We start from the raw sequence: 18,056 nt of genomic DNA on the forward strand, positions 1-18,056 counted from the left end.
CTTTTTTAACTCTAATTTTTTTAAGTTATATGTACCATGTTTTTCTATGCTTTTATATTTGAATCTTTTTTTATTTTAGTGCTACTTTTCAATACAGTTTCGATAATCAGGGTGCACCCCGCATACTGCCCATAGTTAGCTGGGATTGGCTCCAGCACTCCCTGGATGAAATGAATGAATGAATTAGGGCTGTAGCGACAGTGGTATGAAAAAGTATCTGAACCTTTTGGAATTTCTCACATTTCTGCATAAAATCACCATCAAATGTGAGCTGATCTTTGTCAAAATCACACAGATGAAAAAACAGTGTCTGCTTTAACTAAAACCATCCAAATATTTATAGGTTTTCATATTTTGATGAGGATAGTATGCAAACAATGACAGAAGGGGGAAAAATAAGTAAGTTAACCATCACATTTTATATTTTGTACCACCCCTTTGGCAGCAATAACTTCAACCAGAGCTGCAGATCAGTCTGACACATAGATCAGGACTAATCTTGGCCCATTCTTCTCTACAAAACTGCTGTAGTTCAGTCTGATTCCTGGGATGTCTGGCTTGAATCGCTGTCTTTAGGTCATGTCACAGCATCCCAATGGGGTTTAAGTCTGGACTTTGAATTTGCCGCTCCAGAAAGTGTATTTTGTTCTTCTGAAACCATTCTGAAGATGATTTACTTCTGGGTTTTGGATCATTGTCTTGTTGCAGCATCCATCCTCCTTTTAGCTTCAACTGTCTGGCAGACGGCTTCAGGTTTTCCTGCAAAATTTCATTCTTCCATTATTGATTGCAAGTTGTCCAGGCCCTGAGGTAGCAAAACAGCCCCAAATCATGCTGCTCCCTCCACCATGGTTGGGATGAGGTTGTTGATGTTGGTGAGCTGTTCCATTTTTCCTCCACACATGATGTTGTGTGTTACTCCCAAAAAATTCAACTTTGGTTGCATCAGTCCACAAAATATTTTGCCAAAACTTCTGTAGTGTCCAAGTGCCATTTTGCGAACATTAAACAAGCAGTGGCTTCCTCTGTGGAGTCCTCCCATGAACACCATTCTTGGCCTTGGTCTTACATATAGTTGATGTGTGCACTGATATATTGGACTGTGCCAGTGATTTCTGTAAGTCTTTAGCAGACACTCTAGGGTTCTTATTTACCTCTCTGAGTATTCTGCGCTGAGCTCTTGACATCATCTTTGGTGGACGGCCACTCCTTGGGAGAGAAGCAACAATGCCAAACTCTCTCCATTTTTAGACAACTTCTCTGACTGTCGATCGATGAACATTCAGATTTTTAGAGATGGTTTTGTCCTTATCCTTTCCCAGCTTTATAAAAATCAACAATCCTTGATCGCAGGTCTTTAGACAACTCTTTTGACCGAGCCATGACGCATATAAGACAATGCTTCTCATCAAGATTAATCTTTACACAGGCGTGTTTTATAATTGGCAGGGTAGCTTTAAACCACTCATCAGTGATTGGGCACACACCAGACTTAAAATGTTTGGTAAAAATTGGTTTCAATTGCTCTCTAAGTTTCCTTAGGCAGAGGGTTTCCTTAATTATTTTTTCCCCCTTCTGTCATAGTTTGCATGCTATCCTCATTAAAATACAAAAACCTATAAATGTTTAGGTGGTTTTAGTTAAGGCACTGTTTTTTGTTTTATCTATTTGACTTTGACAAAGCTTAGATCACATTTGAAAGTGATTTCATGCAGAAATTCCAAAAGGTTCCGATACTTTTTATTACCACTGTATCGATTATTTTAGTTGTCGATTAATCAATGAACTCATTAGTTCGAATAATCGAGTAATCGGATAAGCAACATAAATTAAAATACCTGAGCTGAGCCTTAAACGGTATAAAAAAAAAATGAGGGTCTGAGTACAACAGTCCGCTAGCTTGAATGCTATAAAATGCTAATTTTTTTAAAAAATGTTCTGAATAAATTAGTCAAACACATATTCTAACAAAAAACGGCTAAATATACCTAGAAATTTTGACTTTATCAAAAAACATTAGCCCAAACAAAATCTTAGCTTATGCTGGTCTTAACAGGGAGCAGGGAGAAATTAGTTATACTCACTGTTGCCACTAGAAGGCAGTGTATCCACCCAAATCAATAAAACTAAATGCAAATACTTTCAAAACAAACCCTTTCAACGCCGCTTTAATTAAACGAATACTCGAAGCAGAAAAAAATTAATTTTGATCTTTTTTTTCTAATCGGCTAACCCTTACTTGAGGTAATCGATTAATCGTTGCCACACTAGAATTAATGAATGAATGAGTATTGTTTTATTTCTAATATAATGTACGTATGTATTCCTGCAATGTTTTATGTAAATTTGCTAACCTGCCATTGATGGCGCTAGACGTCAAATCCATTTGAGGTGCCATTTGAAAAACAAACTTTTTAATTCACAGCAGAAGGTCCGGATGTCTTATAGTTTAACAGTAGCTTGTTTAACCCTTTAACACCTAAGCCTATTTTGGCCGAATTTGCATGCATTTGATGTTGCCTTTATATTTCAAAGAAAAAATTGTTTACAATGGCCAAATTGGGTCCCTTTTTTCAGGACACCTTGAACTTCATGTCTAAACTGTTGTTTTCTTCACTGACCAATTATAATCCACATTTTGGACCCAAAAAGACAAAAAAATCCCAAAATCTTTTTTCAAAATTTGTAAAGTTGGCGTCCCATTGACAACCAAACATGCTCGACCAACCGTTTTGAAGCTTGATAATATTTATTCAACTTGTTAGGATAAACATTCAATAGAAAAAAATAAGATTGAATAGTTTTATGTTTGACAGTTCAACACAAACAGCAGGTATGGTCATAGGCGTTTTTGGCCTTTACACATACTATGGTCAAAACAGGCTATATAGTGTGCAAAATAGTGAGAAAAAAAATTATATACAGTATATCCTCTAACAAAAATGTTTTGGAGGATATCTGTGAAGTTAGGTGTTGCACCCGTCACCTTATCAAAAGTATATAGGTACATGCAATCAAGCTTCTCGCACGCACACACATCTACATAAAAATTGAAAAGATTATAGTGAAGAAAAAATATATATAACATTGAAAAAAAGTATTTTAAAAAATATTGACAAGTACTGTAGTTCAATTTCTTGGATTTTTCAGGCATGCGACCCAATGAAGTTTTTTTTTTTTGTTTTTTTTGTTTTGGCGCACTCAATAAAGCTTCTTCTTGAACAGGTCACGGAGCTGCGTCACACACAACGTCACACAGCCTACTCTTTAGCGCGCTGCTGTCACTTCTCCTCGCCGAGACGCCGATTCATCAGAGGAAAACAACGACAAATACGTCTCATCTTCTTCCTTCAGTTAATGAAATAATGCATTAGCTTGTGCTAAATGTAGTTTTAGATTCATTCTGCACGTTTCAAAGTCGCTCGCTCAAACCAACCGGTGTTGTGCATTTTTCGGCACGTCACCGGCCGCTGCTTGCTTCGCATGCCTCCCTTTCAATAGTTGGCGCCTCGCTCGGAAATTTATTAAAAATGATCACATTCGGTTCGTCCTTCCTGACATCACAACGACTCTTGGGATAAGTAGTATTTTGTGCAGCTTTCGCTTTTGAAAAAGGACAAGAAATGATGACAATGTGGAGATGGATACATGGTCCATGCAGCGTTTTAATGTATATTTATGAGTGCAATAAAACTATAAAATTCAAATGACATTATCTCCCGTTTTTCTTAGCCGATTGACTTCAAATAAAAACTGGTGTGGACATCAACTTCCGCACTTTCAAACGAGACCAACCAGCAGCACGCGGGTGATGTAATTACAGCGTGACGAAGCTTCAAAGACGATATGCGTAAACGCGTCGCTGCCGACACGTTCGGTGTTAAAGGGTTAATTCAGATTTGTAGTGTAGCAACTTGGTCAGAACAATACAGTTGGTGCCTTGGCGGTATCGCGATGGCTGTCACGTTGAGCGAGTTGGCGCGGTTGTATCGCCGTTGCCACAGCGACGGAGATGCGATTGTTAGTGTCACACAGGGGATTGACAGTAGAAAGCGTGATGGTGCAGAATGGCTCCCGGCGCCTCTGCAAAGACGGAGTCAGCACAGTACCTTTTTTTTTGCTGGCTCAGCAAAGCGGAGCGCATTGACGGAGGGGTCCCGCGGGAGGTCGCCCCGCGCGACGACCTTCCGGCCCGACCCCGGCGTCGATCGTAAACCGCGGCGGAGTCATTCGTCGTCGTCTTTTATCGCCGACGGGCAAATTAAAAGTCCACGCCGGAGGGACGTTTGTTTGATGGCAGATGTCGGCCAGGCAGGGCTGTTCCCTTGAACCTGTTCTCGCAAAGTCGCATTGGTACGTCGTTGATGGCGATAGACGTCTGATCTGTTTTGAGTGGAATGGGCGGCGGCGAGCAAACGAATTTTTAATCGAGTGAATTGCAGCTTAAAAAATAATGAATCGTAAATAATCGCAATTCAAACCATCTATAAAATATGCCATATTTTTCTGTAAATTATTGTTGGAATGGAAAGGTAAGACACAAGACGGATATATACATTCAACATACGGTACATAAGTACTGTATTTGTATATTATAACAATAAATCAAATAGATGGCATTAACATTATTAACATTGTGTTAAAGCGATCCATGGATAGAAAGACTTGTAGTTCTTAAAACATTAATGTTTGCACAATAGTTATAGAAATTTTATATTAAAACCCCTCTTAATGTTTTCGTTTTTATTAAAATTTGTAAAATTTTCAATCAAAAAATAAACTAGTAGCTCGCCATTGTTGATGTCAATAATTACACCATTCTCACGCATGGTACTAACCCATAAAATTAGTTGGACCCAAAACGCCAACAAGGGGGCCAAACACCAAAAAACAAGTAACAAGCGGACATTACACTGTACTGTCATTTTAGTCTGTTTGAGCGGGGCATGTGGGTTAATTGCGTCAAATATTTTAACGTGATTAATTTAAAAAATTAATTACCGCCCGTTAACGCGATAATTTTGACAGCCCTAATTGATACTTGTGTTTTTTGGTGTTTTGTCGCCCTCTGCTGGCGCTTGGGTGCGACTGAGTTTATGGGTTTCAGCACCATGAGCATTGTGTAATTATTGACATCAACAATGGCGAGCTACTAGTTTATTTTTTTGATTGAAAATTTTACAGACTTTATTAAAACGAAAACATTAAGAGGGGTTTTAATATAAAATTTCTATAACTTGTACTAACATTTATCTTTTAAGAACTACAAGTCTTTCTATCCATGGATCGCTTTAACACAATGTTAATAATGTTAATGTCATCTTGTTGATTTATTGTTATAATAAACAAATACAGTACTTATGTACAGTATGTTGAATGTATATATCCGTCTTGTGTCTTATTTTTTCATTCCACAATAATTTACAGAAAAATATGGCATATTTTATAGATCGTTTGAATTGCGATTAATTACGATTAATTAATTTTTAAGCTGTGATTAACTCGATTTAAAAATTTTCATCGTTTGACAGCCCTAATATAGAATCTTGACCGGAATGGACTGGATCAGGTCCGAATGTGCTGAATGGACATTTTTATTGGAAGAAATGCCTATGATTTAGTTTTTCAAATTCAAGGACAAAATACAGTTGAGTGAGTGAACACTAACTAAATATGATTTAAAAAAAATTTTTTTTTTTAAATCATTCGGAGTATGTAAAACTTAAATTTTAGGGCTGTCAAATGATTAAAATTTTTAATCGAGTTAATTACAGCTTAAAAATTAATTAATCATAATTAATCGCAATTCAAGCCACCTATAAAATATGCCATATTTTTCTGTAAATTATTGTTGGAATGGAACGATAAGACACAAGACAGATATATACATTCAACATACGGTACATAAAAGTACTGTTTTTGTTTACTATAACAATAAATCAACAAGATGGCATTAACATTATTAACATTCTGTTAAAGCGATCCATGGATAGAAAGACTTGTTCTTAAAAGATAAATGTTAGTACAAGTTATAGAAATTTTATATTAAAACCCCTCTTAATGTTTTCGTTTTAATAAAATTTGTAAAATTTTCAATCAAAAAATAAACTAGTAGCCCGCCATTGTTGATGTCAATAATTACACAATGCTCATGGGTGCTTAAGCCCATAAAATCAGTCGCACCCAAGTGCCAGCAGAGGGCGACAAAACTCCAAAAAACACAAATAACAAGTTGGCATTGCACTGTGCTGTCATTTTAATCTGTATGAGCGGGGCATGTGCGTTAATTGCGTCAAATAGTTTAACGTGATTAATTTAAAAAAAAAAAAAAACGCCCGTTAACGCGATAATTTTGACAGCCCTAATAAATTCACTTAAAAATTGTACTAGTTTCATTTTACGACCATTCATAGTTCAGCAGATATGAGATCCTGAACAAAAAAACACCCTGTAATAGTAAAGAATACAAATCAAAGCGCTTGCAATCTATTTTCAGACATTTCAGATGGTTCTGCCGGCTGAGGTCAAGCCCGACAGCTCCACCGCGCTGAGGTCGCAGACCACGGGACACCTGCTGCTACACATGCCCAGGGTACGCGTCATGCACCACAACTCATCTTGACTAGGGATGTCCGTAATCCAATCACCTTTTCAGAGGATCAGGTAATAAAGATTTAAAGCAGCAGTGCCCAAGTCCGGTCCTCAAGAGCCCCTATCCAGCTTGTTTTCCATGTCTCCCTCCTCCAACACACCTGAATCAAGTAATCAGGATCGTTATCAGGCTCCTGCAGCGCTTGCTGATTAGCTGATCATTTAATTCAGGTGTGTTAAAGGAGGGAGACATGAAAAACAAGCTGGATAGGGGCTCTCGAGGACCGGACTTGGGCACCCCTGATTTAAAGGGTACCTTGGATAGAAAGACATGTAGTTCTTAAAAGATAAACGTTAGTACGAGTTACGATAATCTGATATTAAAGCCCCTCTTAATGTTTTTGTTATAATAAAATTGGTAAAATTTTAAATAAAAAAATAATCTAGTTGCTATGGAGGTAGATTTGTGTTTTTTCCAATCATAAAAAAAAAGTTGTTTCAATCAAATAAAAAGTTGCTTCAATCAAAATATATATTTTCAATCGAAGAAAAAGTCACTTCAATCAAAAAAAATGTGTCTGAATGCAAAAATAAATTTGAAATTCAAAAAAATATATTTGAAAACTATTTTTCTTCGATTGAAATTTTTTGGGGGGGGATTTAAGTCAAGTTGTTTTTTTTTTTTGTTTTTTTTTATCGAAACAACATTTTTGATTGAAGTCATGTAATTTTGCATTTGGACCACATTTTGGCTAGGACATTTGTGTCTTTATTATTCAATCAAAAAATAAGTTGCTTCAAACAAAAAAATTAGGGCTGTCAAAATTATCGCGTTAACGCGCGGTAATTATTTTTTTGAATTAATCACGTTAAAATATTTGACGCAATTAACGCACATGTCCCGCTCAGAAAGTATTCTGCCTTTTGGTAAGTTTTACAGCAAGGCTTTTTGTGCTGTCCAACAGCGAACTCTTGTGGTCGCTTGCGACATGGTTTATTGTTTTCTTGCCAGTTCATTATGGCTGCACAACGTCTCGGGCTGATAATGTTGTGCTTATATGATCCTTGGACAAGATTTGTCCGTAAGTATGGTTGTTGTAAAGAATGTACATATTATGTTAGTAAGCGAAATGTTATATTTTTTGTATGAGACGCTTTTTGTTTATGTTTAGTGAATCTGTATAGCGTGCTCAGCTAACGTTGTTGCTAATGCAATGCTTGTGTACTATTTTTTTGTAGTTTTTCGACGGTCTAAAGAGGACAATGGTTTGAGGCCATTTTATTAATAAATCAGATGAAAAAGGAAGAAGTCTGATTATTAAAGCGTCATTCACTTGCTGTCTAGCTTTGGAAAAAGTAGACGCTTCGGAGTGAGGACAGCATAGACAGATTTAAATGACAGTAGAGTGAAATGCCCACTACAGTCCTTTAGTACCGTATGTTGAATGTATATATTCATCTTGTGTCTTATCTTTCCATTCCAACAATTTATTTTACAGCATATATATATAATTTACAGAAAAAATATGGCCTGAATTGTGATTAATTGCGATTAATTACGATTAATTAATTTTTAAGCTGTAATTAACTCGATTAAAAATTTTAATCGTTTGACAGCCCTAAAAAAAAAAAAAAAATCTTTTCAAAACAAATATATCACTTCAATCAAAAATTTAAAAAATTCAATGGTAGAAAAAAAGTTTTGAATGTGAAAAAATATTTGAGACTCAGAAATTCGCCTTTGGACACTTTATTTTTCATTCAAACTGTTTTCTTTGATTGAAGCAATCCTTTTTGTGTTTGAGCCATATTAGGGGTAGAACATTTGTGTCTAAATCATTCAATCGCAATAAAAGTTGCTTTAATCAAAAACCAATTTTTAATCAAAGAAAAAAATCGTTTGCAAAAATATATCTTTTTTGAAAATATATTTTTTATTTGAAATATATATATTTTTTATTGACGTGTCACTTTTTTTTTTTAAAGCAAAAAGTTTTAAACTCTTTTTTTTTTTTTTTTTAAAGTGGAAAAAGTTTTGAACGCACTTTTTTTTTTTTTGAAGTGGAAAAAGTTTAGAAGGCACTTTTTCTCGATTGAATCATTTTGACACAAAGATTCAACTTCAACGCTATTTCCGGCATGTTTGAGTGGCAGGTGACTAATGAAGGAAAAAAGTAGCGGCTTATAGTCCGAAAATTACGGTACATGTTTTTCTATCCGTGAATCCCTTTAAATGTATTGATTTTTTTTCCCCAAAACTTAATTACATTGGATGCCATTGTCAGCTCTAGACATCCAATCAATTTTGACTGGAATATATTTTATTTAAAAAAAAAAAAAAAATTAAAAAAAAAAAAAAAAAAAATTTTGACTGGAAGGCAGGGGCGGAGTTTAGGGGGTTGCTGGGGGTGCGGCGGCACCCGGGCATCTAGGGGGCCCAGTTTGCAGGTGTAAAGGGCACGTGGAGTCAAAAAGAAGGGTAAGATGATGCGCGGAGCTGTTATATAGTGTTTAAGTGTTAAAATATATATACATACCCCTGCCAATCATGCGTGGTTAGGCAAGGGGAGGGGCAAACAGAAAGGTAAATATGGACCTGGAATATAGTTTTTAAGTGTTAAAATATCTCTAATCCTCCCCCCGCTCGGCTAGTTGTCTGGAGGGGCCTGCAGAAAATTGACCACTTGCACCGTCCCCGTCCCACACATCGGACGATCGTCTTGAACGGCCTGCGAAAGGGTTGAGGGGCCCGCAAATCATTATCCACTAGGATACGTGCTTGACGTTCACCTCGGGGGGCCCGTTCATACTCATCGCCCCCAGGCCGTATTTACATTTGTTCCGCCACAATTTCATTTATGAAGGAATTAAATCAACTTTTCCCTTTTTGTTTATTCCCACCGAACTCTACTGATTTTTGAAGGCTCAAGGTGAAATCAAGGCGACTAAAGCTGCTCCACGTCCATCCAAAGATGCTGCCCCCCGCCAGCACAACTCGTATGACCATCCCAAGAGGTAAATCCACACATGTAGTTAGCCCAAAATACACTAATACACCATTGTTATGTCTCACGGACGGCTCCCTAAGGGTGTAACATAAAACGAGCCACACAAGTTTACAAGTGGCACTAATGTATTTACGGTAAGCAGTCAAACTCGCAATGAACATTATATACAAAATGTGGAATAAGCGCGGCTTCAGGGTAAGCCCAGGCCAAAACAACAAACAAAAGGAATCTACACTTCAACCCCACCCGCTAACTAAACCCTGATCATAAAAAGGAAAGAACAAAACGACAGCCACTACCCTAGCTTCCTACTCTAAACAAAACAGGAGAAAACTTGTTGAACAGAAATGGCGGCTTACCCCTACTGCTTCAGTGCTCTTATTTACAGTGGTGAACAAAAACGATCCAATAATGGCATAACACAAAAGACCTCATCGAAAAAGCGGGAGTGTATCAAAGTAGCGATCAAATACACACGGGAGTGAATGACGAGCAAACAGCTGGCGACGAGGACCGCGGCTGGTTTTTTAAGCTTGGCGCCCTTTTTCGAGGCCAGACAGCGGCGGCGACGTTGTCGGTCCGTCCGGCACCGATCATCTTACGTCACAGTGGGAGGGGAAGCAGCCAGCTAGCGGAGGGGACGATCAGCTGACTGAAAGAGTCTCAAAAAAACAATAATTAAATGGCCAGGGCCATCACAACTAGGGATGTCCCGATCCAGGTTTTTGCACTTCCTATCCGATACCGATATTGTTTTGCACTTCCGATCCGATACCGATACTGGTCGATACCGACCTATCTGAGCATGTGTTAAAGTGTAAAGTTATTTAGCCTCCTTACTTAGTTGCCAGACTCATGTTGAAAAGAGTTTTAGTACTCTTGATAAAAACTAGCCAGCTGAATTAGGTGAGTTTGAATAACACACAACAGTTGGTAACAAGAAACTGACCTGTTTATTCAGTGACAAACACAAAACATTAAAAATAACAAACAGAAATGGCATAGTCAGTCAGTAAAACGTGCAAATAATATTGTAAACTGTCTTAAAAAAGCAAAACACACTAACAATCTCAGTGGAAAATCCCACAACCCCCCCAAGCTATTAGACGCTTTTAATGTTTCGTGCATTAGTTACAATAATTGTATAAAAAGCCTCTCAGGTTTAAATAAACGACTATTTCAGTATCAAGTTAACATTTTAAAACAGTAAATAAAATACTCAAGTCCCCATTCTGTATCAGCAGCTTTAAACTACATTCAATTCATTTAATTTTGCGAATCCACTGCTAAAGTTGTTAAAATTGCTCCCGTTATTCCATAATTTCCCTTCTGTCTACTTTCGACAAGTTTTAAAACTGTTTTGAAGATAGATTCAAGTCATGATTTTGCCGATTTAGGAGTATTTTAGATAAAAAGTTAATTAGGTTCGCTCGGAAGGTTCACAACAGCCTACTAGGGAAGTCTCCTGCTTTAAGATGGCGGCCGTTTACTAACGCATCTAGTTTTCCATCCTTCAATGTTGCTGACGCAGTCGAGTCTGTCATTTTGCATTCTAGTTCTATATACATATGATATCTATTATCTACAGTTAAACGATGTTGATGTAGTTTGTAGCGGCTGTCAGCAGCAGTCATGTATTCTTGTGTTTTTTATCCAGCGGCATGAGTTGAGCTAAAGCCGTGAGTTGAGCATTGGCATTACCCGGGTCTACGACAAGCATGATGTTTACTCTCGGGACGCAATGCGGTCCGTTTCTTATTGCGTCCCGAAGACCGCGCTGTGTATTAGTTCCACTTTACTCGACATATTTCTATCATCGGAATTTGGATGTTTGTGAATTGTTCTCGAATCTTCCACGGCTGAATCGCTCAAGGATGTAATGACGGCTGGGCATGTTATACCGTGGTTCTAAGTGTTGGATGGTGCATCTTTACTCACGAGAGATAATGGCTCGTCATCCAGAATGAATTCTTCGGCAATGACTCTTGTTATTCCCTGGGCTTTGGGACTGTCGAGTGCCAATTTGTCACGCATAGCAAAAGTTTCTGCCAGTGTTAGTTCCGTAGGACTTTTCTTTTTGTTTTCGGTTTTCTTAACAAACTCCTTATATTGTTTGTGGTGGTATTTCGCTAAATGGTTGATTAGGTTGGTTGTATTAAAACTTCTTACAGCTTTACCACTACGCTTGACTTTATAGTGGCATATGTTGCACTCTGCCTCTGCGTCTTTGTCGTCCTTTAAGGTGAAATGATCCCACACAGCTGACATTTATACCGATAAAGTCTCTTGGTAAATTGGGAGACGGTAATGTAGTGTGTTGAAGGTGTGCTGTAAAATGTGGACCAGATTTTAGGGAAACCGAAGCAAAAACTGGAATGGATTATGTAAATCTGTGCGCTGGAAAACCCGGACCGATCTTTTAAAAAAACTGGATCGGAAGTCTGGATCGGAATTTTTCTGTGTCGGCCGATGCGATACCGATGCGCATTTTTTTGCCCATATCGGCCTCCGATCCGATCCAAATATCGGATCGGGACAACTCTAATCACAACCATTATTTTAATAGTCAATTAACTCTTGGTTGGTTAGTGAGTTAAAGAACCTATGAAAAGAGAAAATCAACTTTTTTCTTCTTCATGTGTCATGAGTCAGCCTGCATCATAGCGGCGCGTGGGTCGTGTCACGTGATATATCCTACACCTAGTCAGTCCATCCAGAAATAGCCAGATGACCACAATTAGCATTAGCGTTCATTTGTGAGATCTTCTTGTGCGGACATTGCGAGGCGGCGTTTAAGTGACCTTCAAGAAAGTTTCCCGCCGCCGGCCCTCGCTGATGGCTCTCTAATTGAGTTGGGCGTGACTGCTTGGGTGACTTCTGCTTAACATCAGGGGACCGTGTCTGTGTCACGGGTCCCATCTTAAGCCCATCTGCCTGCGTGCAGATAAGAGACGGATGTCATCTTCTGCACGCCCTGCGGCTAAGCTAAGCTCGACATCGCCAGAGCACCTGATCTGCTAAAAAGCTAAAAAAAGTAGAGATGCATCGATAGCGTTTTTTGGCTTCCGATCCCAACACCCGGCTTAAGGATTTCAGCCAATGCCCACACTGTATCAATACTTTTTTATTTTATTTTTTATTTTTCTTTAAAAAATAAATTACTGAATACTCACTTGAATAGCTATTAACTTCTTGCCCGCTCGTTATCGCCCCGTCATCGTCATGAAAAAAGTCTTCGTTGGCGAAATAGTTTCGTTATGGTTAAAGATGTCGATCGATCGGGTCCGATCACGTCATTTTCAACGTATCGGAATCGGCAAAAAAATATCGGACATGCCTTTTTTTTTAATATATATATATTTTTTTTTAATTAAATCGTTTTCTAATTGTATTTAACGTTACAGACGAAATGTCTTACACTCATCCAGAGTCTTTAGTTTTGGCTTAAAGTAGGGCTATCAAATTTATCGCGTTAATGGCGGTAATTAATTTTTTAAAAATTAATCACGTTAAAATATCTAGCGCAATTAACGCATGCGCTGAACGACTCACTCACGCATTGTCGCGTTCAATCTATAATGGCACCGTTTAACCAATATATAGAACTAAAAGGCAACGTAAATTGAGTAGAGAGAATTTTGGCAGCCTTTGGAGCCTTTTTTTTAATTGGCTAAAGCCTTACAATCCCTCTTTCAGCAATTAGAAATATCGTGGGAAGCAATGTGGGAAAGAAAGGTAGTAGTTGGTCGTTTTCTTAACATCCTATGTTATTTCCAAACGCAGAGAAGATATATCAATTGGTGCCACTACGCACTGTCATGGTTGCACTTCCCATCATGCATTTGGGCAGAAAAGTTAAATAGCTAAAGTATCATTTACTGAAAGCTCAACAAATCCACTTGATGGCAATATTTAGTCACAATATACAAAGTCACATTCATCCTTTAAGAATTACAAGTCTTTCTATCCGTGGATCCCTCTCACAGAAAGAATGTTAATAATGTAAATACCATCTTGAGGATTTATTGTCATGATAAACAAATACAGTACTTATGTACTCTATGTTGAATGTATATATTCGTCTGAGTTTTATTCATTTTTTTCTTAATGCATTGCCAAAATGTATATGATCAGGAAAAATTATCGGGAATGATAGGAATTGAATCGGGAGCAGAAAAAAAAAAGCAATCGGATCGGGAAATATCGGGATTGGCAGATACTCAAACTAAAACGATCGGGATCGGATCAGGAGCAAAAAAACATGATCGGAACAACCCTACTTTTTAGTACTTCATGTTCTGCCATTGACAGTGATCAACGTCCAATCTATTTTAAGTGGAAGGGATGGCAACGAATAACCGCTGCTCAGAAGCAGCTCATTCTTTTCATTCTTTATCAAACCAAATTGACTTTCGGCCGCTTCTCCCGAAAGTATAAACATCAGCTTTTTCACGCCAACTCTGAACTTTTGAACTTCCGGAGCATTCGCCGCCGGTCATGATGTCATTACGATGTCACGGGATCACACGTAAAGGTCGCCATAATGGTGTCCTCGTGAATTCCATCAGCCGTCAGCTTTTTTTTTCTATCAAAGGCACCGGGCAACAGGGGGCGTAAATTGCTGATGGCTAGCATCTTTCATATACACTGGTTAATGTAGTGATTAATAACAGGCAGGCAGAAAATCATGACTAATGGATTAGGCCTTCCCTTCAATATTTTTTGCAACAATATAATAATCTAGCAGTAGACCACCAAGCAAAAAAAAGTTTTTTTTATGGACTTTCAGGATGATCAGTTTTTGTTTTGCAGTTTTTTGCGTATTTTGTTGTTTTTATATGAAGTCATTCATTTTACTTGTGAAACTGTAACAACAAAGAAACATGTGTATATTCAATAAATCATACAAAGTGCTTTGGTACATGAATATTACAGATATTACACTTCACTTGTGCTACAAGCTTTAAGCTTAGGTTAGCTTCTGTATCACAACAGAACTTGTTAACAGGTTTCACCTATATAACTTTTCCTCATAATCGTACATACAGTGGGGCAAACAAGTATTTATTCAACCACTAACCGTGCAAGTTCTCCCACTTGAAAATATTAGAGAGACCTGTAATTGTCAACATGGTTAAACCTCAACCATGGGAGACAGAATTTGAAAAAAAAAAAAAAAAAAAAAAAAACAGAAAATCACATTTTTTGATATTTAAATAATTTATTTGCAAATCATGGTGGAAAATAAGTATTTGGTCAATACCAAAAGTTCATCTCAATACTTTGTTATGTACCCTTTGTTGGCAATAACGGAGGCCAAACGTTTTCTATAACTCTTCACGACCTTTTCACACACTGCTGCTGGTATTTTGGCCGATTCCTCCATGCAGATCTCCTCTAGAGCAGTGATGTTTTGGGGCTGTCGTTGGGCAACACGGACATTCAACTCCCTCCGCAGATTTTCAATGGGGTTGAGACCTGGAAACTGGCTAGGTCACTCCAGGACCTTGAAATGCTTCTCACGAAGCCACTCCTTTGTTGGCCTGGCTGTGTGTTTGGGATCATTGTAACGCTGAAAGACCCAGCCACGTCTCATCTTCAATGCCCTTGCTGATGGAAGGAGATTTTCACTCAAAATCTCTCGATACATGGCCCCATTCATTCTTTCCTTTACACAGATCAGTCGTCCTGGTCCCTTTGCAGAAAAACAGCCCCAAAGCATGATGTTTCCACTCCCATGCTTCACAGTGGGTATGGTGTTCTTCGCATGCAATTCAGTATTCTTTCTCCTCCAAACACGAGAACCTGTGTTTCTACCAAAAAGTTCTATTTTGGTTTCATCTGACCATAACACATTCTCCCAGTCCTCTTCTGGATCATCCAAATGCTCTCTAGCGAACCGCAGACGTGTACTGGCTTCAGCAGGGGGACACGTCTGGCAGTGCAGGATTTGAGTCCCTGGCGGCGCATTGTGTTACTGATAGTAGACTTTGTTACTGTGGTCCCAGGTCTCTGTAGGTCATTCACTAGGTCCCCCTGTGTGGTTCTGGGATTTTTGCTCACCGCTCTTGTTATCATTCTGACGCCACAAGGTGAGATCTTGCATGGAGCCCCAGATCGAGGGAGATTATCAGTTGTCTTGTATGTCTTCCATTTTCCAATAATTGCTCCTACAGTTGATTTCTGTACACCAAGCGTTTTACCTATTGCAGATTCAGTCTTCCCAGCCTGGTGCAGGTCTACAATTTTGTCTTTGGTATCCTTCGGCAGCTCTTTGGTCTTGCCCAAAGTGGAGTTTGGAGTGTGACTGACTGAGATTGTGGACAGGTGTCTTTTGTACGGATAATGAGTTAAAACAGGCGCCATTAATGCAGTAACGAGTGGAGGCTCGTTAGACCTCGTTGGAAGAAGTTAGACCTCTTTGACAGCCAGAAATCTTGCTTGTTTGTAGCTGACCTAATACTTATTTTCCACTTTAATTTGGAAATAAATTCTTCAAAAATCAAACAACGTGGTTTTCTGTATTTTTTTCCACATTCTGTCTCTCATGGTTGAGGTTTACCCATGTTGACAATTACAGGCCTCTCTAATCTTTTCAAGTAGGAGAACTTGCACAATTGGTGGTTGACTAAATTCTTATTTGCCCCACTGTATGCTGTGTATTAACAGGTTAGGATATGCAGATATGAAAGCCAATGAGTTCAAAACTGCATTTCAAGTTGGGTTATTTTTGCATTACAATAATTGAGTACTTTTTTGCGCTTAGCAGCTAGCCATCTACTCATTACCTCCCTTTACCTTTACCTCCCAACATTCACGCGACGTCAAATGTTCTACTTCCTAGAGAGCGTGGTGTACCGGAGAGGCTAGAAGTTGACCCCAGCGGCAGGGTAGACATCGCCAACATCGTGACTCGCCGGCGCGCCGCAGAAGGCCCGCTGGAAGCTGCTCGCCTAAATCCCGACGCGCCTCACCGTCACGTGCCCTCAGACGGATTTATGGACGACCCGGACGTACCGCCTCTTGTCTAAGGCCCCAGTGTGGATTTGGAGACAGGAAAGGAGATCCGGATGATTATGATGAACATCACACAAGAGGAATTTGGGAATAAAAATCCCCCTCCAAAAATCAGACAAAAATGTCTTCATCCTGGCGCTTTTCTTATCCTGTCTAAATAAGACATGGATCAAGTCACCCATGCCTTAATTTTTAACAAAAAATCAATCAGCATGCTGCAGCATCTTGGCTCACATCTGCCATTGACGATGATAGACGTTTTTCAGTCGTAGATAGCCAATCCATTCGAAGTGGGAGGGTGGCAGCGGATGAACCTTCCGACTCAAAAAGGATTGGACGTCGAGCACCGTCAATGCAAGTTAAAATATATTAATTTTTTAAAACTAGTTAGATCTTCTCATGAATTAATTGCTATGAAGTAATATCGCAAGTACTAATTGCAATACCATGATTTATTTTACGAAATAAATTATACGAAACCAATCTGGGGCGTATTTATTTCGTACCTTGAGTTACCACTGTACTGTCAGATTGATAAAATACAAATCTACTGTATATTACCTTAAAATGAGTTAATATGCTGTTTAGTGCTGCAATGATTAATCAATAAACTCGAGTGATTCGATAAGACAAAAGCTTTGAATCAAATTTAGATGCTTCGGTGTTTCGTTTAACTAGAGTGACTTTGTAATGGTTTGTTTTGAAAGTGTTGCATTTCTCTAGTGGCAACAGTGAATAACTCATCAAACATGGCTGAATCCAGCTGCTCCTTGTTGAGACCAATATAAGGTATGTTTTTGTTTGAGCTTGTGTGTTTGATTATGAATTCGTTATTTAGTATAGCAGTATACTTAGCAGTTTTTTTTTGTGGGAGTATGTATTTGAACGATTTGTAAAGAACATTGTAAAAAAAAAAAAAAACTAGCATCTTATCGCATTTAAACTAACTGACTTTTGCAGTGCAAGTTAGCCGATTGTTCTTTTGTTGTACTTAGATACTCATTTATTTATTTATTTATTATTCGTTTGTGGATAAGATCAGTTGTTTTAATTTTGTTTTATTGTTTTTGTGAAATGAAAGTGCAAATCTGCAGTTTGAAGAAGCACTCAGGAATTTGATTTTGTATTTGCATTCAATGCTCTCTTAGCAAGCCAAAATAAATATCATTGCAAGCAGAAACATTTTTTACATATCCTAAAGTTTATTCTGCATCGAATTAAACATCCGTAGTCCGATTACAGTACTTTATTATTCGAACTAACTAGGGCTGCAGCTATCGATTATTTTAGTAGTCGACTAATCGAAGAGCTAGTCAGTTCGATTAACCGAGTAATCGGATAAGGAACATAAAAAATTAGAATACCTAAGCTGAGCCTCAAACGGTATTAAAAAAAAAAAAAAAAAAAAGAGGATCTATGTACAACAAAAGAACATACATA

At 38.2% G+C, this 18,056-nt stretch overlaps 1 protein-coding gene across 2 annotated transcripts in view; it reads left to right on the plus strand.

Annotated features, from left to right (window-relative positions):
- The window catches only part of dnaaf11 (dynein axonemal assembly factor 11), a 28,925-nt gene extending 11,476 nt beyond the window's left edge, over positions 1-17,449 (plus strand). The window contains exons 10-12 of one of the 2 annotated variants that reach the window (XM_057856534.1): positions 6,497-6,592; positions 9,515-9,606; positions 16,444-17,449. In XM_057856534.1, the coding sequence (XP_057712517.1) occupies positions 6,497-6,592; positions 9,515-9,606; positions 16,444-16,630 (375 nt within the window). In that variant the 3' untranslated portion in view covers positions 16,631-17,449. Of the gene's footprint in view, positions 1-6,496; positions 6,664-9,514; positions 9,607-16,443 lie in introns of those variants that run through there. The other variant, XM_057856535.1, reaches the window with a different exon arrangement.
- Positions 17,450-18,056: the final 607 nt, after the last annotated feature.

This window comes from Corythoichthys intestinalis, chromosome 14, assembly GCF_030265065.1.
Source record: "Corythoichthys intestinalis isolate RoL2023-P3 chromosome 14, ASM3026506v1, whole genome shotgun sequence".
NCBI classification, from domain to species: Eukaryota; Metazoa; Chordata; class Actinopteri; order Syngnathiformes; family Syngnathidae; genus Corythoichthys; species Corythoichthys intestinalis.